This window comes from Gopherus flavomarginatus, chromosome 2, assembly GCF_025201925.1.
Source record: "Gopherus flavomarginatus isolate rGopFla2 chromosome 2, rGopFla2.mat.asm, whole genome shotgun sequence".
In the NCBI taxonomy this organism is placed as follows: Eukaryota; Metazoa; Chordata; order Testudines; family Testudinidae; genus Gopherus; species Gopherus flavomarginatus.
This window is the reverse complement of record NC_066618.1, coordinates 57,694,898-57,718,115: the sequence shown is the minus strand read 5'-3', so window position 1 is coordinate 57,718,115 and position 23,218 is coordinate 57,694,898. Positions and strand designations below refer to the sequence as shown.

The following is a 23,218-nucleotide window of genomic DNA, read 5'->3' as shown; positions in this document are numbered from 1 at the left end:
ACACACAGTCTGCCCCGTGGGGTGGCCCCTGCTGGGGTGCAGAGCTAAATCCCCGAGACTTCCCTTCTCCCCACGTGGCAGAAGCCTCTAACCTCACCATCCTGTCACAAGGCAGAAACCCCGAGCTCCCCCCGACATGTCTGGTAGGTGGAGAATGGGGAGAGGCGTGGGAGGCGCCACGAGCCGCACTATAACCATAAAAGAGCTGCATGTAGCTCACAAGCCACAGTTTGGCCACACCTGATTTATGTGATATACGGATGTAGTTGGTTGATAACTTGAACTCACAGAAATACACCGATTCCACATAGGTACTGCAGGCACTCCAGGTACTCCTAAAAGCCTAGACATCACAACGGTAGTGAATCTGTGTTTCCAATACTATAATGTAATTCCTGGACTGCCATTTTCAGGAAGCAGTAATAATGAAAAATGTTGGCAGCCTTGGAAGGTAGGTAAGGGCAAAGGACAGCTTATAGTATGTTTCCAAATATCCCCGTTTTACTGAGTCGATTTATGATTTTATTGAGAGAGGATATGAGGCTGTCTTTTAAATTGTAAAGCTGGTTTAGAAAGCATTAGCTCAATAAGCCAATAAGTGTTTGCTTTCATTAGTATGAAAAGAAGATTTCATGTAATTTTGACATCCTACAAATGCTACTGTGCAGATCTGCCCATTTTCACATGCAGGGTTGTGAATTATGGTAATGGAGAAGTCGTTTATTCAAATATTTCAAAGAAGAATTCTGTGAACGTATGTGGTAAATTGCTGCTCCAGCAACATCTTCAGTATTATTGACCAGTTTGAGACTTTATACTTTTTATGATGCTCTCGGATCAGCTAGTCTGTACTGCCTGTACACAGCAATATAAATCAGTGCAACTCCATTAACTTCAGTGAAGCCACGCTGATTTACACCACATGAGAGTATGAGTTGTTATTTCTATAGAGTGAATGTATTCAAAAGGAATGCAAGTTGCTCGCTTGTTTTTAAATTAGTATCTCAAGATTCAGAGATATAGTAGGGTTTGGTAAACCTGCTTGCAATAGGAAAGTGGGAAAGTTTGCTGGGCAACTAATGGTTTACCCACCAGCTTTTGCATAGTTTAGCCCTTTATTCAAAACTCATACAAGAAATCAGTCTGCCTCCTACACTTTCCATAAACCTTGTGCGTGGCATCCCATATGGTGTAAATAATGCACCCAGCAACAGTCAGTTTCAAACTGTGGGCCCAGTTTTGCTCCTGCTGTAGTCACTGGCAAAACAATAGGGTCTAAACTGGGACTATATGCCAATGTTTTGCTTGTACGCTGAAAAAATAGAGCATTTCATATTATCGTGTAGACAGGGACTGTACAAAGCTAAAATATCAGAAGTGGTCAGGCTAGGTAGAGTAAAAAAAAAGACCTGCCACTAAAATGTGCAGTCCTTTTGTCATAAACAGATAGCTAAGGGTTAATGTCTCTTACACCTGGAAAGAGGTAACCTGAAGCACCTGACCAGAGGACCAATCAGGAAACCAGACTTTTCCAGGTCTGGGTGGAGGGAAGTTTGTGTCTGAGTTCTTTGTCTTGTGCCTGTCTCTCTCTCGGCTATGGGAGGATTTCTGTCTTTTGCTTTCTAATCTTCTGTTTCCCAGTTGTAAGTACAAAAGATCAGATAGTGATTTATATGTTTTTTTTTGTATTTTACATGTGTGTAGTTGCTGGAGTGCTTTGAATTGTATTCTTTTTGAATAAGGCTGTTTATTCATATTTATTTTAAGCAATTGACCCTGTATTTGTTACCTTAATACAGAGAGACCATTTTTTATGTATTTTTCTTTCTTTTTACATAAAGCTTTCTTTTTAAGACCTGTTGGAGTTTTTCTTTAGTGGGGAACTCCAGGGAATTGAGTCTGTGCTCACCAGGGAATTGGTCGGAGGAAGAAGTCAGGGGGAAATCTGTGTGTGTTAGATTTACTAGCCTGACTTTGCATTCCCTCTGGGTGAGGGGGGAAGAGAGATTAGCTCTCGGTACTTCTGTTTTCCAAGGCTGGAAACGGGGAGGGTGGAATCCCTCTGTTTAGATTCACGGAGCTTGCTTCTGTGTGTCTCTTCAGGAACACCTGGAGGGGGGAAGGGAAAAGGTTTATTTCCCTTTGTTGTGAGACTCAAGGGATTTGGGTCTTGGGGTCCCCAGGGAAGGTTTGGGGGAACCAGAGTGCCCCAAAACACTCTAATTTTTGGGTGGTGGCAGCTTTACCAGGTCCAAGCTGGTAACTAAGCTTGGAGGTTTTCATGCTAACCCCTATATTTTGGACGCTAAGGTCCAAATCTGGGACTAGGTTATGACACCTTTACATTTGTTAGGGGAAGAAAAATGTATTTCCATTTTATTATTTTTGAATATATTTATCAAAGAGACAAACTAAATTTTCTTTGTTTTATGCGGTTAATGTCTTAGAGGAAAGTAATTGGTGTTTGGCACTGCACGACATACCACTGTAGAGTCCTATTTGATGTTTAGAATCTATAAAGCTTTTGTTTACAACATCATGGTTTAAGCGACTGTGGAGGAATTAAGCTAGAAAGAAACACTCCTTCATGCAATGTTAAGTCACAAGATTGTCATGATAAGATATTTGTATAGATTGCTCCATTTTAAAGTAAACAGTGTGTAGTAGTTGCACTCTACAAGTACTTGAAGACCATTATAAGAAAGTATGCAATTAAGAGTATTTGGTTTATACAACATCACAATAAAGTTACAATGAAATATACATGTGGGAATAGATTGTGCAACTTTTGTGTTGGCAAGCGCTTTGTAACACCAGATAGCCCACAAATTTCAGTGAGACTAGTTGCCAGAGTAGATGTTCATCAATATGAGTAAAAGTTACACAATCCAGCCCTTTAAAAAGAAAATTTTAGGGGGCAAATTCTGATGGGCCTTTTTCCTGTTGAATAGTAAGTACATTTCTCCTTGAGTTATCCCATTGAAATAACATACTACTCAGTGTGAGTATCAGTATCACAATCTGACCCTAGCTGCCCGGGCAACTATCTATGAAACCTCTAATGAAAAACCAGCAGTTTTATTTAGTTTTGATTATTTTTGCATGCAGAATTCTTTGTATTGCAAATACTAACTGAAAGTCCACTTCGATCCATAAAGCCAGGGTTTGGCCAGTTGCTGAAAAAAGCCAAGCAAAGGGTGCACACTTTTTAAGTTGACTTTGTCCTCTTTAGAGCAGGATCTTTTTACATTACTGCTGGGTTGAGCATGCTAGCGGAGTTAAGCAAATAATTAATGTGGCACAAAATAAATATTTGTTCCTGTGTTAGTAGCCTTCTTTCAGTTACACCTCAAAAGCAAGGATATCAAGGTGGGTGCTATTCATGGAGAAGAAATTGCCAACAGGGAATTCATATGCTTTCTACATACTGTGGGGCAGATTTACCACTACATTACTCCATTTTTACCAGGGTCAAAGTATATGTGGTATGAGTATTTATTTCACTGATGTAACGCTGCTGGGAAGAGATACTGGAATTTTGGTAGTACAGTACGAATCAGGTTGACAACAATGTTTCTTCAGGGTAAAATAGAAAGCTAACTTTTGTGTCAGAGTAGCACAGATAGAGATGGTCTTTTATAATCTTTTTTCCAGTCTTTGTTAAACAATATACCAATAATTTATCCTTGGTAACATCCCTACCCTCAAGCAAGCCACAGTACAATCAGTCATGCCTTAATGAGATTATTCCAGATAGCACATTCTCCCACCAGTGAACCAACACATGCTTCTGTACTGGGTGAAATTATAGACCTGGTGTTCTAAAAACCAGACAGGAACAATCCTTAGAGGGTGATTTGTATGTTTCACAATAATGTCAGTATTTGTATTAGCATAGTCTGAAAGAGCAAAAGTTTACAAAAGAAAGACTGTCAACCAACCAGTATCTGAATACTGGCCTACATTTTCTGAAAGTATGCCTGAGTTTGAGGGTGGGGTCGACACATAATATAGATTACTGTATTTTACGTAAAGTGTTATGAACCAGATGTAAATATTTTGTGTTTTGGGGAGGAATTTAGGTTCCTGCTAGACTTTGTTCTCTGCCTCTATACCTACCATTTGGCACAGGCTCTAGCCAGTAAAAGAAAACTGAGGGTGTGGTGTTTTTGTTTTTTTTTTTTTTGCCTCAATTGCAACAGCTGCAAAACAGATGGAAGCTGACATGAAATCTGCCAAAAATCACTTCCAAGTTTCCCACCCATTTTCCACCAAAGAGAAACCAGTCAGGTGATATGAACATGGTCCTTAAGGTAACAAAAAAGATGGGATCTCCCAATCTTGCCTTTTTAGAGACTATTAAAAAGAAGCATTCCAGAAAAAGAAAAACACCCCTAGATTTACTACTATGGAAATTAAAACAACCAAAGTTTATATTAGTAACAAGTCCAAAAAACATTATTCTGAATAGCCTGAAATTAACAGGGAGAAAAAGAGAGATTTGTGCAGAAACCACAATAAAAAGCACTGAAGCAGAGAGAAAATCAAATGTCTGTAGGAGTTTATAACTGACATGACACCTTCTAAATCCACCACATTTTCAATGCCTGAATTTTTGAGTATTTATTTTTTTGGATGCTTTAAAATGCTACACAAAACCCCATTGACTGACTCTTTGCCAGCATAATTATTATGCTGTGTAATTATCTTAAACTACTTGTAAATAAACACACTGATATACACCTTGTGGGCATTTAACTAACCAAATTTCAGAATGAAGCAATACAGTTAGTTGATGTTGGATTTGAAACTTGAGGGATATCCAAACCCTTGTTTCAACACAGTCCCTAGAAGTTTAATCATTCTGTTGTGTAAACATAGTTACTAAAAGGAGTGTGCTTGGTGTCTAAAGTTTCTGTGTACTTTTCCAATTTTAGCATTTAGTTTTATTTGTATTTATCATGTGTTTTTTCTCAAGGTTCTTTGAACATCACATGGTGCTACAGAAGACATAAATGTTTAAAATAAATTAAACACAATTTAACATTTTTCTCATGCTTATGTTTATGAAATCAGATTCATCAGGAAATATACAAAAGATGAAATACTTCAGTCAGATTATTAATAACAAATTATAATTTAGTCTGAGTTCTCTCAGCATTTCCAGTGACGAGAAAAGGGTAAATGTTGGCACAATGAAAAGACTAGCAACTAGAAGTTCATGATGGGGTCCTTCTTTGTGTTCACTGAACATTCTTATGGCTACTAGCAATGAGTACAAAGAAAAATTAATCTCTCACAATGTATGACTGTAGCACCTAAAGATTACTGTGATAAGCACCATAGAAAACCCCAAGCAGCCAAAGCCCTTAGTAACTGTAGTAACTGTGGCAAAAGTGATTTGAATTCTCCCTTAAGATGCAATGTTTTTGCTGCTGGTACTGCAGCCAAGCAAATTTAATTTAAGCTGCCCTACTGGTAGATAATTATAACTGTCATTATATGAAATGTAAACAGGCTTGGCTGTGCTCTATCAATCAGTGTGTGCATGAAGAATCACCAAACAAGGCAGTCCAGACTCTAGAGTGCTGTGCCTAAGCAAAGAAAGAGGTGCATGACAAGTCATGGAAACATATTCATTGATTTGCACACCATGTTCGATGCTTCCAGTGTGGAGGCCAGTTAAAGCATACCTTGCCAAACACTGAACCCTGGTGACATCAGCACTCAGTGAGATGCCAAAAAAAAACAAACCCCTCACAAAAATGCAGACTTTACCAGTGTGCCAATCTGCCCATGAAAACATACTGCTGACAGAATGGCTGCTGCCAAAAATGTACAGCATGACATTTACTAGTATCCAGTAATGGTAGGAACGTCTAAATAACAAGTTGCCCCAGCAATTTTAGTTTCACACAGGATCTGCGTGGGCTAATGTTACTGGCTGTCTTAAATCCACCCGTTCAGGCTGCATGCTAACAAGCATGATTAGGACAAATACTTCTTACGTGCTTGTGTTACAGTTACATTTGCCTCTTTGTGCCCCCGTATCCCAGGGGCTTGGGATTTAGATTCTGAATTCCTGACTTTCACACGTTTAAAACCTACTGCTTTGACTTTACCTACAAATACCATTATCCAAAGTATGACTTGTCTCACTGAGATGTATTTTTTATCATTAAGGTTGTACTGCATTCTTAGTTCATTTACTGTTCTCTGTGATGCTCCATATGCTTGCAGTGTCTTTCCCAATTGCCACAGCACCAAGAGTTATTTTCTGCTTTAACTATAGGTGGTACTCCGTGTCCGAGACCAATGCAGGTTCGAGTAAGGATTTGATTGAGAGAGGAAAATTAAAACGAAAACAGATTGTAATTCAAAACCAAGTGGTTGTTTATTAATGGGGAATGAGTTGCAACTCCGGCTGGGGAGGAGCACTTTTACCAACCAACAATACTACCAGAACAAAATATATACACAACATGAAACAGTCTATTTACATCCAACAACAAGAAACCAAGCAGTCTATAATCAACTGTTCACTAAAAATCAAAGCAGATACACAAACCAAGTAAACTGTACACACATTAATTGAATACTATAAAAATACACCAACTAACCACAATAGCAATTAATACAACAATTTGACTCTCGTATACTATATACACAACTTGGTACCAAGTAAGGGAAGGGAAAAAGGGAAGAAGTTAAACAGAGTATCTACAGAAATTAAAATGCACATACCACACTCCAGGCGCAGCTAACCAGCAGTACAGACACCAAGGACATGGCGAATTGGGGAGGGGAAGTAATCCAAAGAAAAATGACACGACACGAGCCGGCTAAATCCAGAGGAGACCCTGGCTGGAAGGGTGATCAGGCCTTCCAGCTAACACGCGGATACTCCTGCAGATTTTGGCACGAGGTACAGTTTTGTTTGGACACGCTTATTCGTGTCAGTGTCTGATTGGTCCCTAGCTCCTTCACCAACCAGGTTCCGAGCTGGTGCCCTCTACGTCAATGGGAGCTGCACCCGGCACACTACTTTTGCACACAACCATATGCTTTTGCACACAGCACCAACTCGACCTTTTGACCGACAGAAGGTTCGAGAACAGGCACACTGGTATTTTTGCACACGGCACTAGCCTGACCCATAGGTGACCAGGGAAAAAGAGCGGGAATAGGCACACGACACTATAATGTTGCACACTGCACGATAAAGTAGTACACAACACTGCGGTGTTGCACACGGTACCAATGTGACCTTTTGACCGACAATTGGCCAAACAGACGCCATGTTTAAGCATAGGCCTTAGGGCTGCGACACTCCGAAGCATTCTTCTCAGATCAAAAAAGTCGCAGAGACTTTGGACACATTCTTCATTCTGTCAATCTTAGAGCTCATGCCCTGCAAAAGGGTAGGGATATTTTTTTACAGGAACTCAATGTTATTCAAAGGATTTTAATCAAAATGATTCTTCCTACTTATTAATATGTGTGCACAGTAGGGGGTGCTCTTAGAGTTGCCTTCTTTCTCTCTACTCATAGTATTCCTTTTACCATAACTGGAAGACATACTGCACATATCAAGATGAAAAGACACCTTGTTTATGGCCTTTACGTCCTGAGCATTGCCCCTTCTGCAGGAGGTCACTATTAACTGCCTTGAATTAGGGCTTCTCTACATTGGAAATGTTGCCATTTAAACTATACTGGTAGAGTTAAAGTGCCAAAACCCCCCTAATGTGGACACAGTCATACCAGTGTAAAAGTGCATATACCAGTATAACTTATTCTGGTTCAGGTCTGAAATAAGCTATACTGGTATAAGCCCTACTATCGCCACAGTTATATGAATATAAAAGTGCCTTATAACTGCATCAGTAAAAACATGACACTCCACCACTGATATAGTTGTATCAGTATAAATTTTCTAGTGTAGACAAATCCTCAGTGTTTAATACTAAAGCATGAAGCAGTACTTAACCACAATGGTAGTTTGATTGTCGAGTATTTATCAGCCTTATGAACAACGTTGCTGCTGTTCATGTAGGATCATGTTCAGAAATATATAAGGAAAGAGTTCATGCTTGTGCAAGATGTCTTCAAGTCACCAACGCCTGATGAAATTCATCCTAGAATACTCAAGGAACTGACTGAGAAAGCATCTGAGCTATTAGCGATTATCTTATAAAAGTCATGGAAGATGCGAGAGATTCCAGAGGACTGGAAAAGAGCAAATACTGTGCCAATCTATAAAAAGGGAAATAGGGACAACCTGGTGAATTACAGACCAGTCAGCTTAACTTCCACACCTGCAAAGATAATGGAGCAAATAATTAAGCAATCAATTTGCAAATACCTAGATGATGATAAGGTGATAAGTAACAATCAGCATGGATTTGTCAAGAAAAAATCATGTCAAACCAACCCAATAGCTTTCTTTGACAGGGTAACAAGCCTTCTGGATAGAGGGGAAGTGGTAGATATTGCGTATCTTAACTTCAGTAAAGCTTTTGATACTGCCTCTCATGACTTTCTCATAAACAAACTAGGAAAATACAATCTTGATGGAGCTACTATAAGGTAGGTGTAAAACTGTTCTCAGAACACTGTACACACAATAGCAATTAATACAACAATTTGACTCTCGTATACTATATACACAACTTGGTACCAAGTAAGGGAAGGGAAAAAGGGAAGAAGTTAAACAGAGTATCTACAGAAATTAAAATGCACATACCACACTCCAGGCGCAGCTGGATGTATTAATATTGTTGTATTAATGTGTGTACAGTGGAGCTACTATAAGGTAGGTGTAAAACTGTTCTCAGAGAGTAGTTATCAGTGGTTCAGAATCAAGCTTGAAGGGCATATCAAGTGGGGTCCCTCAGGTCTTGTTCTGTTCAATATCTTCATCAATGATTTAGATAATGGCACAGAGAATACACTTATAAAGTTTGTGGATGATATCAAGCTAGGAGGGGTTGCAAGTGCTTTGGAGGGTAGGATTAAAGTTCAAAGTGATCTGGACAAACTGGAGAAATGGTCTGAAGTAAATAGGATGAAATTCAATAAGGGTAAATGCAAAGTACTCCACTTAGGAAGGAACAATCAGTTGCACACATACAAAATGGGAAATGACTACCTAGGAAGGAGTACTGCAAAAAGAGATCTGGCGGCATAGTCAATCACAAGCTAAATATGAGTCAACAGTGTAATGCTGTTGCCAAAAAAAAGTGAACATCATTCTGGGATGTATTAGCAGAAGTGTTGTAAGCAAGATATGAAAAGTATCCTTCCACTCTACTCTGGGCTGATTAGGCCTCAACTGGAGTATTGTGTCCAGTTCTGGGTGCCACATTTCAGAAAATTGGAGAAAGTCAAGAGAAGAGCAACAAAAATGATTAAAGGTCTAGAAAACGTGACCTGTGAGGGAAGATTGAAAAAAAATGGGTTTGTTTAGCCTGAAGAAGAGAAGACTGAGAAGGACATAACAGTTTTCAAGTACATAAAAGGTTGTTACAAGGAGGAGGGAGAAAAATTGTTCTCCTTAGCCTCAGAGGATAGGACAAGAAACAATGAGCTGAAATTGCAGCAAGAGCGGTTTAGGTTGGATATTAGGAAAAAATTCCTAACTGTCAGGGTAGTTAAGCACTGGAATAAATTGCCCAGGGAGGTTGTGGAATCTCCATGTTGGAGATTTTTAAGAGAAGGACTGGCAAGCACCTGTCAGGGATCGTCTTGATAATACTTAGTCCTGCCATGAGTGCAGGGGACTGGGCTAGATGACCTCTTGAGGTCCCTTCCAGTCCTACATTTCTATGATTCTAAGTGTAACTATCACTTATAATCCTCAAAAGATGGTTTAGGTTTCCATCTAAACTGATACATGGAGAATGCTCATATAAGGATTCAAACATATGGAATGAGATTTGTAAATTACACATGGACCTGAATTGGGGTATGGCGGAGCTGCAGCAGCTGAGGAGCAACTCCAGGAAGGAAATGCAGTGTGCGTGCCAGCATGCTGAAAATTTTTGAGATAATTATGCTTCCTGTGCCCCCAATTGGCTGATGGAACACACTTCGCGGGCTAGTACAGAAGAAAGAGAGGAAGATGATTCAGGTTCCTTCCTGCCATCTTTGAGGTAATTTGCACCCTGGGTTATCAGGAAGGAGCTGCGCTGCTCTGAGAACAGGGATTTAAGTTTTGTCCAGGTCTTTTGCTTGCAATGAAGCTGTGGGAGAAGGGTGTTTTTTACCTCTTTCCACTCTACTCTCATCTTCTCAACTGCATAGGGACAGGACACAGTCTCATCCATAATGAGGTACTGGAAATTTATGTTCTGCATCAAATAAAAACATTTTCCTCTATTCAGTTTACATTCTTATATCCTGGCTACCACCATGGTATCACTGATTTGGGGTTTTGTTTTGTTCTTTAAATTACTCCATTGGGATTTGAACCTATCACCTTTGGCAGCATAAACCTGTGACTGTAGCATTGAATCATTCATTAAGATTTCTCACTAATTTGCATAAAAGCCACTGATTGTTTTTTTCAAGCAACAGGGTAATAATGACCCCAATCCCACCTCATTCTACTCTTATAAACCTGCATACTTGTTAGTAGTTTTGTTATTGGGATCAGTGGTCTGGTAGGCTATTTCAATCATGCTGATGACTCATCTGACATAGAATGTCATAGAGAGACTGCTTATGTGTCTGTCCATTTGGAAATTGATGCAAGTTTCTATTTAAATCAGCAGCTGACGTGTGAATGTATCTGTGACATTTTTGAGATGGTTCATGAAGCCAGGAGTTGACCAATGATTCTCATGCTGAATGCCTACTAAAGTTGAACTTGCAGGTATTTTGACATGCCCAGATTTGAAAAAAGATAGAGCAAAAGACATTTTATGGGACAAAACTTTAAGAATGTTGACAATCAGATCATAGTATTTATTCAGATAGGGGCTGGTCCAAAGCCCATTGATGACAATGGAAAGACTCATTGACTTAGTAGCTTTGCATCAGACCCCTGATACTTTGCTGTGAGAGTAACTGAAACTATGAGGGTTGTGAGAAGATTTTCACTGTTGTGATAATGGCAGAGATGATAATTTACCTGCATCTGCAGCAAGAATAGTTTAGGGTATAGGCTATGGTGGCAGCACTACTTTCTATTGCATATCTAAAAGTTTAGGGGTTCATGGAATGTCTACTTCTGGGCATGTTAGGGGGCAGCACCCTATGATTCTGCAGTCAGTGCTCTCATTTCATCATCATGCTGTTGACTGGATTTCACATGTTCTTCTCTTATTTATTTTATTTCTGTAAAGCTGTAATTGGATAAAATTGAAAATGTCCCCTCTGATAGGGATAGCTTTGTTTGACATGTTAGTGAAATAATAGAGTAACAGAACTGAATAGCCTTGACATGCCATCCAGTAGATCACTAGCCAGAAGATTCATCCTATTCAGTGCTAGTTCTTTAATTACATTGAGGATTCTTGGGAAAACACCTGCTACTCTGCTCTGTGGCAGTCAACAGTCCATTAGTATCAAAGCCAGCGTGCTTCTGCTATTCCATGGCAGGGCAGTTTTTGAGGTACTTATTTAGAGGATGAGCACAACCTTAATCTGTGGGGTTTAGTTCCTAATAAATCACACCCTTGTCATAATGTTTACTTGTATCTCTCCTTTGTTTCAGATTCCCAGGAAGGAAATTACAAATCAGAGGTCAACAGTAAGCCTAGGAAGGAAAGGACAGCCTTTACCAAAGAGCAAATCAGAGAGCTAGAAGCAGAATTTGCCCATCATAACTACCTGACCAGGCTGAGGAGATATGAGATAGCAGTAAATCTGGACCTCACTGAAAGACAGGTACTGATGGAAAGTAATGGATTTTAAAGTGTTTGTTTAATATTTAAAATTACCAGCAGCAGGCACTCACCCCAGCTGATTTGCCCATAGATATGCTAATAGGTAAAACAATGCTAAAATGACACACATTTATATTGAATAACAGTTTTGCTGTGAAACAGATATTTATAAAAGCAGTTAGCCCATTGAAACAGGTGTTTAACGTCAATGAGTCAAGTAGTGTATCTGCCAGAATGAAATAAATGGGTTTTCAGGTTGCCCAATGCATCTCTACTTAAAATACATCTAGTCTTCTCTTCTGTGCAATGGTTTGTGGTTAAATATTTACAGGCATTGTGACAGCTGTCTACCAACTATCTGCTCTCTGAATTGTGAAAAACCACAGAACAATCTACTAGAGTGGGAAGGAAGACATAACAGAATGGCCAAATTGTAACTAAGGCTTCCATTTGAAGCATAGTAAGCGGTGTGTGACTTTTCACACCAGCAATGTTTTGATGACAGCTCTGCTCTCTTCAAGCTATACACTTTTAACACAGTTATTCATGAAAAGAAAAAATGACATTTTTTAAAAAACCTTTAAAAAATTGTTTAAAAGAGAGCAAAACCCCCTTATTGTCAGTCTCTGAGGCAGGGATAAGAGGGTTGAGAAGGAAACAGAATCAGTGGGATTTGCATCTTAACTCCCAGAAAAGGTGCTCTGATACTCCTGAAACACAAAGCTTCATTTAGTTATTCCCTTTTTGCTTAAAAGCTCAACTCCATCAACTCAACTGGAAGTTTTCCCAACTATTCACCACATTCTGGCTGTATCTGTGCTAATCTTCTGGGGAGAAATTTTCCATTCTCACATTACCAGTAGTGCAGTTCCAAATGTGACAGGACCCGTGGGAGCACCAGAATGGACAGAGTACAAACTTTTATCACCCTGTCATCTTACCCTGTTCTGTGAAGTAGGAGGAGACAATGGAATTTCTCATCACTCTTCTCAGTTTCCTGCTCTCCAAGCCCTCATTCTGCAAACACCTAAGCACATACTTAACTTTTTTGTCTGTAGTCACATTGACTTCAGTGGAATTAGTCATGTGTTTTAGTTTAGCATGCACTTAAGTTTTTGCAGAATCCAGGTCCAACATATTAATGTTTAAATGTGTACATTTTCAGAAACATCCAGAAGTTTTGACACAACTAAATCTAATCTTCCATACAATAATATTGTTAGCTGAAAACCTTTTATCCTGGCCTGATTACATACCCGAGTTTGTAGTAATCTTCCACCCCTGAGGAATAATTTAAATTATATCTGAAATTAAAATCGATTGGTACTCAGCATGCTGATGTGTGCAGTATAAGAACTTAAAAGTATTAGCAGGCTGACCCGATCCTTTGCAAAATGTCTGATCACTAGCTGGAATGCATTAGACAGTGGGTACAGGGATGTTTATATATATATATATATATATATATATATATATATATATATATAATATGAGACATTTTACAATATGTAACATTCTTGCTAACTAATTTTGGTGGTCTGCCCAGAAATTAGACCATGCTTCATGAAACTCTAAACATGAGAGGCTAATAAAGACTAGTCAGTTATTCAAAACTTAATTTACATTTTCTATAAATAGTACCTCTCCATTTAAACTAGGCCCATTTTATACATGCGTGCGCATACATGCAAGTGAAACAGGATTTTCTTTGGGCACTTCAAAGACGTACATAAAATAGCATTTTAAGTTAACCTCCCCGTCTTTATTATGCATACCTATTATTTCATCACATCAGCTAGAAGTCATTAATTTGTTTATAACATGAAGATAATAATTCCAGATAGCATTAATTTTGCTAAATATAATAGCATGCACTTAAAAAACCCTTGTCATTCCAGTGGAGTTACTTTCTGTTATTTAAATATGTTTGTTAGATTTATAAGTTGTGCCCTTTAGTATCAAATGCAAAGGGAAATTTATTATGGTGGAGAAAAATAAATAGGAATATTGATCTCTAAAGGCTCAGTCTTACCATCCTTTCTCAAGCAAAACACCCATTGAACTCAATAGACTTGATTTCAATTATAGTCTTTAGTAAGAACTGTAGCAAAGTGTTCCCTACTTGTCTTCTGACAGATCCATAATTTGTGTTTGTTATGTAATGTGATCATCCAAAGATCCAGCATTATCCGCTTTCCTTAATTCCTTATCTCTTAGGAATTTAAAAGAATATACTTTACAGGAAATTGCCTTTCATCCAGCCAGGCACTGGACTAATTGAGACTAGGGCCTGGTCTACACTACGCGTTTAAACCGATTTTAGCAGCGTTAAACCGATTTAACTGCACACCTGTCCACACTACGAGGCCCTTTATATCGATATAAAGGGCTCTTTAATCGGTTTCTGTACTCCTCCTCAACAAGAGGAGTAGCGCTAAAATCAGTATTACCATATCGGATTAGGGTTAGTGTGGCCGCAAATCGACGGTATTGGCCTCCGGGCGGTATCCCACAGTGCACCACTGTGACTGCTCTGGACAGCAATCTGAACTTGGATGTAGTGGCCAGGTAAACAGGAAAAGCCCCGCGAACTTTTGAATTACATTTCCTGTTTGCCCAGCATGGAGCTCTGATCAACACGAGTGGCGATGCAATCCCAAATCCAAAAAGAGCTCCAGCATGGACCGTACAGGAGATAGTGGGTCTGATCGCTGTATGAGGAGACAAATCTGTTCTATCAGAGCTCCGTTACAGAAGACGAAATGCCAAAGCCTTTGAAAAAAATCTCCAGGCTACACTGTGCTGCGTGACAAGCGTAACGGAAAGCCAAAGAATCAAATGGACGCTCATGGAGGGAGGGAAGGGCTACTGAGGACTCCAGCTATCCCACAATCCACAGCAGTCTCCGAAAACTATTTGCATTCTGGGCTGAGTTCCCAGTGCCTGTAGGTTCAAACACATTGTCCAGCATGGTTCAGGGTATAGCTCGTCAATTTACTCCCTCCCCCCACCATGTGAAAGAAAAGGGAAAGAAATCATTTCTTGACTTTTTTCAATGTCATCCTATGTCTACTGAAAGCTGGTGGTAGACGCGATGCTGCAGCAGTGAAGAGCAGTATCCGCTCCTCTCCCCTCCCTGGTGGCAGACGGTACAATATGACTGATATCCGTCGTCACAATCAGCCCGTGAGTGCTTCTGGCTTGCCTCAGGTGAGGTCGGCCGGGGGCGCCTGGATAAAAATAGGAATGATTCTTGGTCATTCCCAGTAGATGGTACAGAATGGCTGGTAACCGTCCTCATCATAGCAATTGGGGGCTGAGCTCCATCAGCCCCCTCCCTTTCCTGTGTAAAGAAAAGATTTGTACTGCCTGGACTATCATAGCAGTGGGATGCTGGGCTTCTCTCCTCCGCACTGCTTAATGTCCTGCCTGGACTGTCATAGCACCAGGAGGCTGCCTCCCCCTCATTTTATCTCACTAACAAGTCACTGTTTCTTATTCCTGCATTCTTTATAACTTCATGACACAAATGGGGGGGACACTGCCACAGTAGCCCAGGAAGGTTGGGGGAGGAGGGAAGCAACAGATGGGGTTGTTGCAGGGGCACCCCCCGTGAATGGCATGTAGCTCATCATTTCTGTGGGATCTGACACAGAGCAGCTGTGCTCTCTGATACACTGATTCTCTAGCACACTTGCCCCATATTCTAGGCAGGACTGACTCTATTTTTAGAAACCATAAAGGAGGGATTGACTCGGGGAGTGATTCCCAGTTTTGCCTTTGCGCCCCCGGCCGACCTCAGCCAGGGGCACCCATGATAGCAGCAGACAGTACAGAATGACAGATAACTGTTATCTTACTGCCAATTTACAATGGCAGCTGATGGTACAGAACGACTGATAACCGTCTCTGCTATCATGCAAAAGCAAACGAATGCTGCTGTGTAGCACTGCAGTAACGCCTCTGTTAGCAGCTTCCAGTACACATACGGTGTCACTAAAAAAAAAAAAATCTGAACAGGCTCCATGATTGCCGTGCTATGGCATCTGCCAGGGCAATCCAGGGAAAAAGGGTGCGAAATGATTGTCTGCCATTGTTTTCCCGGAGGAAGGAATGACTGACGACATTTACCCAGAACCACCCACGACAATGATTTTTGCCCCATCAGGAACTGGGATCTCAACCCAGAATTCCAAGGGGCGGGGGAGACTGCGGGAACTATGGGATAGCTACAGAATAGCTACCTACAGTGCAACGCTCCAGAAATCGGTGCTAGCCTCGGACCATGGATGCACACCGCCAAATTAATGTGCTTAGTGTGGCCGCGTGCACTCGACTTTATACAATCTGTTTTATAAAACCAGTTTATGTAAAATTGGAATAATCCTGTAGTGTAGACGTACCCTTGGAATACTGAGTTAATTGCACAGAAGGAATCAGTGGAATCTAAATCTGAATTCTACTTGAATGTCTTAAAATTAAAAATCATGGCTGGATTCCATAGACTAGTATGAAACAAATGCCAGTGTATTTATTTTTGTTAGACTAATACAATATCAAGTACATGTTTATTACTTCCCCATGACACTTCCCTTTGTATTTAATCCTTTTTTTGTATTCACACCAAAGTTTGGAGGTCTGGACGAAGGAGATGCAGGGTATTTCCTGAGGATTAATGATCAGATGGGAGAAATCTCAGCTAGTAACTAATCCCCAGGAAGTAGCCTCAGTTGAGTTCATAATTGCTATTATCAGCTGGAAAATGGAAATCAAGTAAATACGAAATAGATATATGTTTTTTCTTAATGGTTGATACAGTTTAAAATGGTATGTGCAGAGCATGGCTAGACATTTAACCACTTGTACACTAGCAAGTCAGATTGCTTCAATAATCTCAATGTTCCATTTTGTTTACAGAATAAAATATTCTCCTCTCCCTCTTGCCCTGTGCTGGACACAGGTGCGGGTAAATGTCCTGAGGTTGGGAGCCTCCACCTATTCCTTTTCAGGGTCAGGCTTGGATTTTTCACACCCATGAGTGACATAGTTGGGTCAACCTAACTTTTTAGTGTAGACAGTTACAGTGGATTTTTCCTCGTAAGTAACAACAAATAAAATATTGAATAATAATAATTCATGATGACCTTTAACTGGTTTACCACTGGCAGGGTAAACCAACTGACTTCAATTAAGTTGTGCCTATGACAGCAGTGGAATTAGCCCGGCATTATAGGTTGGAGTGACACAACCATATGATATGATTCTGTGTTCCAAAGGAAATTTAGTTTTTATTTCAACATACTGTACAGGGACAGCTAGATCTGAAAATATGTCTTTGGAAGTTCATTGGGAGAGAAAGCAGGCTTCCGAGACAGCTAGGTCAAGGAAAAACCTCAGACTTCCTTTGCTACACAGTCATGGGAGGGGAATGTGAGGGGATACTTTGTAGCAGATGTGTACTGTCAGTGCTAGGCATTGATACTTGTGATCACCTCTAGGTAATTATAATGAACCCATCCACATAACATCTGAGCATAACCCTTCTTGTTAATCACATGTGACACCTGGGCTGCTGGGAATGCTAGTGCTTCCCTAGCATTTTAGCACAAAGGCCTGGATAGTTTCAATCACGAAGGGAAAGCTTTTAAAGGTTCTGCATGAAGGAAAAACACAGCAGCACCGTGACTTATAGCTTTATGCCTTTCAGTCAGAAAGAAAGAGGGGGCCATATACTGCACTGAAGATGTCCTCTGTTGTCCACAACAAAAAGATGATTGGCAAGTGGATGAAAACCTAGCAGCACACTCCAGTATCCATTTGCTTTCTGAAAATTGCATATATTGGGGCAAATTTTGCTGTCACTGCCCCTGTGGTAAACTGGGAACATCTTCCTGGAAATCAGATGAATTACCTTGGTGTAAAACTGGTGTGAATAAGACCAGAATCAGACCTTCTACTTCCAAATTGTATGAAAGCCTCCAAGAGTGGATTTCAGGGAGTCAACAGACCTGATTTTCCCATCATACCGACTTCAGTGAACATACTCCAGGATTACGCTGCTGTGAGATCAATATTCACTTCTTCAGTGCAGAATCAGAATGTTTCTTAAATGCATTCCATTATTAACTGAATGAATGTTAACACCATACATAACATCCACACACTAGCATATTGTTGTTATTATTACCTCAGTAGCACCTAGTAGTCCCAACTGAGATCCGGGGCCTATTGTGCTGAGTGCTTTACACACACACTAGGAAATAAGCTCTTCAGAGAAAGGGCTCCAATCTAAATAAAAAGTTAGACATTCTCATGTAGCCCAGCTCATTTGGCCTGGTTTCCAGAAGTAATCTTGACATAGAGCTATACTTCTGAGAATGATGTGACCGTGATGGAGCATTGGCATTTGTGGCATATACTATCATTTCCCCAAAACTTCTGCCAAAGGCTGTTTTTACCAAGAATGGTGTTCAATGTGTGGTAGTCACTCGCTCTGACCAGATTATAATATGGGTTATAAAATGTGGGTTATAATACCTATGCCAGCCCCAGCTGTAGACCCATCTATATCTGAAAGGTCTTCAGACCTTGGAGGAATGACATTCTTTGTGCAAATAGAGAATCAAATGTTAATGTTGGATAATACCGCAAGGAAAAAAAGCAGAGGGTATTAGCTGTATTAAACATCTCCACCAAGAAATTGTTTGTGAACAGAATTAACCACTGATGGAATTAATTACTTTACATATGTTGTTTTTACTAAGATTCTGTAAGAAAGCAAACATGAAATTATTGTACAGCATCAGAGAGGCAAAAATAAACAGTGGAAAGATATTGTCAGTCATCCTAAAGTTACCTCTTTCAGTTAGTTCTCAAGATGTGGCAGATGTGAGATAAATTATGGGACCCATTATCTTAGGAAAGCTCAATCTTCCTCTTGACCATGATGATAATTTCTACCATACGTTACAGCTTAAACAGGACATCACCACCCAACACTTCATAATTACCTTTCTGGCACTTAAAACAAACAATAGAAAAACATATGTTTTACCGTATTTAAGAACCCATGTAAGAGTGGCCAAGTTTCCTACTAGCATCAAAGCAAGGCTCAAATTGGATTTCCAAACAACTTCCAATGTCAGCACAAATATAAATTCCTGGTGGAAGGACATGTTCAGAAAAAAAATGTGTGAATGAGCCAAGTCCTGATTTTTGTTGTTTGCATGTTAGGCTAGGTTATTCAGAATGTCAACATGGAACAGGAGTGAGCATGATTTATATGGCACCCTAACCAAAAAAAAATACCATTGAGGATTACAAGAGAGGAATATCAAAGAAAATTACTTAGACATCTCAAAGTCCCAGATATTAAGAGTGCACTTCAAGAGCATTTCAAACACATATGGTGGCTCTATCATCACAGTGTAAAAATTCCAGCAATATAGGTGCCTGTAATTCCTGCTCCATCGCCTATAGAGTACACTCCCAACCCCTACTCAGCCAGCAGCTAATAATTTTCAGCTGGCAGGCCTCTAAATATTCTGAAGAGCCAGTTAGTATAAAAATCTCTTAGGTCCCTAGATATTTGTAACCTTGACAAGCGCATTCTTAGCTTTTTTGTCCATCCAGATAAACTTGGAGAAGGCGCCATCCAAACTTTTAATATCTCACTGTGGGATGAAGAGAGGAAGCAGCTGCAGTGGGGTATAAGAGGTGTGGCAAAATGGACATTTTTATAGGGTTGATCCTGCCAAGTATAGAAAGAGTGGGAGATCTTTCCACCTCACAAGATCTTTTTTGCACAGAGCTAATCAAAGGAGCAACGTTGCAATTCTTCAAGCTAACTAAGGTTACCGGAATAAACAGTTCAAATATGTAATGCTTCTATTTGCCAATGTAAACAGAAAATCCCACCTAGTCAGATTAAATTCCACTGAGGAGGGCTTATTTTTTGCTAGTTAACCTTAAGTCCCAATATCTGCCCAAAATCCATCAATCACTTACAAAATACCCAGAATCAGTGTTTCTTGGTAGGTGATGAGGAAAACAGTTTGTTGAAATAAAGAAGGGCTTTATGCTCCCTTGTCTGAGCTCTACATAATGAAAGTCTCTAGTCTGTCAGTTTATGAAGTGGTGCCAGTAGTTCCATGAGTAGATAAATAGGAATGTCAAAAGAGGTTCCTTTTTAATGTTTAATTCTACAGGAAAGGTAGGTGAACAACGCATTATTATATAAATGGGGGCAGTATATGTACAGTATCTAGCACAGTGGGGCTGTTGTCCTGATTCATGCTCTTCTGGTGCTACTGCAACACAAATAATAAACAATAATAGAAAATCCCCACTACAGAGGTGTCCTCCAAACAAAGGTCACCTCACTCTGTAGTCACAAATGGCTATTTATACTTGGTTAAAATTGTTTTCAGCATCTCAAGACTGAGTGATGAATCCTGCAGTCCTTACTCAAGCCAAACAACCTTTCCAAACAAAGTCAGTGGTTGATTTGCTGGAGTATGGACCACCTTAACATAGTTAATCAATATCAGTCTGATATACCATATTGTCGAATCTTGTCTGGAAGTCAACTGCGCATTCCAAACTTCCACTTATTCAGCAATGTTCACATATGCTATAAAATTTGAGTCTATGGGTAAGTCTATGTGGTGAGCAGCAGCCCATGCCAGTGAGTCTCCAAGCCCAGGTCGACAGACTTGGGCTTGCAGGGCTCATGCTACGGCACTTACAAATAGCTGTATAGACATTACGACTTGGGCTGGAGCCTGAGCTCTGAAGTTTAGGAACGGGGTTGGCCTGCATTCCTCTGGATTGTTCATTTTATTTAAAATAATACCCTTAAAATAAAATAAAATCTAGTGATACTTTTATGTTTATCTAGAGTAAAATAATTACAGAAGAGCATTGCTACAGTAATTCCATAGTTTCTTTTTTCTGTAGAAAGAAATGCCACTGGAAACCTAAAATATATCTAATGGGTAATTTAATACATCATTTTGACTTGAGTAATTATTTACTTTTTAAACAAAAGTTGATGGTAAAACTTCAAATGATGAATTTACTTTTGCTTTATAAATTGGGAGTGGAGTTACTGGTTATAATTCATTCACAATGGGAGACCTTATGTTAAAAAAAATCCAGTGCTTCAGTGGAGCTCAAAGGTTCCAACTGCAAGTCATGGACAGACTCTTACATGTGTGTGGCAACCAATTGAATTCAGTGGGGTTCTGGGCAGGCAGAGTGATCTGCCTGTACCAATCACCTTATGATGGGATTTGGCCCAAAGTTCAAGGATTGTTCAGCCAATGTTTCTGTTAAAGCTAGCTTTAACAAAATCGTGCAAACATGTTGGGGAAGAGGTGGGACCGTGGGAGTCCTCCCACCTAATCCCATGTCTCTCAGTAGAGTTGGCCAGGACCAAAAGGAAGCACAAACTGTACTTTTTTTTGAGGTTGGCATAGAAGCTACATTTTGTACGAGTTCCAGCTGGTGAGGTGATTGCTCTGTATTGCACCTTTGGAAAGTGGTGACTTAACATCACAGTTGAGTTCTAAGAAAAGTGACACATTTTGTCAGTCTAAAAATCAAACAGAACAAAAACTGAAACAACACGTTTCTGAACCTTTGTTTTAAGTATCTTTGTAGATTCACTCATGGGTTCTTGTTATGCTAGGTACTTATAAAATGTAGCATCCATTTAGAGGGCCATTTGTATTCTTTGGGCCTGGTCCAGTTGAAAATAGCTGCAGCTTTCTGAGCCACGCCAGCTGTAAAAGACCGGATGTTGGCTCTGCAGCCAATTTACTATCAAAGATACAAGATTGGCCTGCTTTGGAAGTCAAGAAAATTCTTCCAGTTTTGAAGGCATGAGCTGTGGAGATGGCTAAACTGAATGAAAATTAGAGTTCTTCTTTCGTGGCCTACGCGAAGGCTTCCGAAGCCTACGCTAAGGCTTCCGAAGCTATGGAGCCTAAGAGGTCTGCAAAGTTGTCAAGTTTCTTGGAGCTTCCCTCCTTTAGTACTAAACTGTCGTCATAGAGCGAAGTGAGCATATTCATCCAAGAGCCATGAGTCCTAATTCTCCATTGCCTTGGATTTATGAGTCATTTGCACCTGTGCTAACTGGCTGTGAAATACTAGCAAACCGGAATTCTCCACTTACACCTGTAGAAGCGCTTTATTATACATTCACTCCATACAGGTGTAGATGTCTGCACAAGACAAATCAGTGCCATGTTGGCTAAAATGATTCTGACCCACCAAAAGATTTTCCATATTATGTGTAAGGAATTTTGACATAGTATGAACAATAGTAACTTCAGAAAACCAAACTTGTAACTTCAATTAAGGTAACAAATCCTGATATAGTGTAGTGACAGTACTGTACATACAGAAGTACAGTATACAGACTGCATTGTGACAGAGCACGATGAAAATGTGTGATGGCAGGGACAGCTGTCTTATGGCAGCACCCGCAGCCAACATCCCCAAGATTGCAAACAACAAAAAAGGAATTCAATGTAAAACCCACACCACAACGTCTGCCTGGGAATGCAAACAATAGCGCATGAACTGCCCCATTCTGTTCAGTGTGGGTAACGCTGAAGTCTAACTAGGATGTTTTAAAAAGTCAAGATTAACTATTTCACTGATGATCATTTTAGCAAAGCTATGAAATTAATTGTTGAAAATCATTGCTGAATGAAGTGGCATTTATCAGGGTGGAGTGCAGCAGGGTAGATGGTTGCTGTCAAGGATTGTTGGCATTGGGAATGAAGTAGTCAAATCACTGCCATTCTCTGAAATGTTAAGTCCCCTCCATCCCTGCGGAAACGTAGGAGGGAAGGATCAGAATGCATCACTTTTCCAGTACCCAAAGCTGCCTTTGAGTAACCAAAACCAAAACCAACTCCCACACTTTCCTGGGAGCCAAAAGTCCCACCTGTCCATTATCCATCTGCCAAAACCTCCAACTTTTTCTCAACAGTTGCTGCTATGCACTTCTGAATATTCAGTACAAAAATCTAAAGTGTAAAATAAACTGAATTAACCATCAAAATAAATAAATTGAAGGGACATAGAGATGGCTAATGACAAGAGAAAGGACTATACTATGTTAGTCTGGGGTTCTTGCTATGTAAGTTAGGTATAATGCTTCACACAGAATTTGGGGCTCTGAGAGATGTGCATTTGTGTTGTATGTTGTCAAGGTTCCTTCCCCACTCTGAACTTTAGGGTACAGATGTGGGGACCTGCATGGACACTTCTAAGCTTAATTACTAGCTTAGATCTGGTATCACTGCCACCAC

The 23,218-nt window shown here is 40.0% G+C and overlaps 1 protein-coding gene across 1 annotated transcript in view; it reads left to right on the top strand.

Moving 5' to 3' along the window:
• The window catches only part of MEOX2 (mesenchyme homeobox 2), an 80,003-nt gene that overhangs the window by 42,650 nt on the left and 14,135 nt on the right, over window positions 1-23,218 (top strand). Inside the window, exon 2 of the mRNA XM_050938712.1 lies at window positions 11,720-11,892. Within this exon, the coding sequence (XP_050794669.1) occupies window positions 11,720-11,892 (173 nt within the window). The remainder of the gene's footprint in view (window positions 1-11,719; window positions 11,893-23,218) is intronic.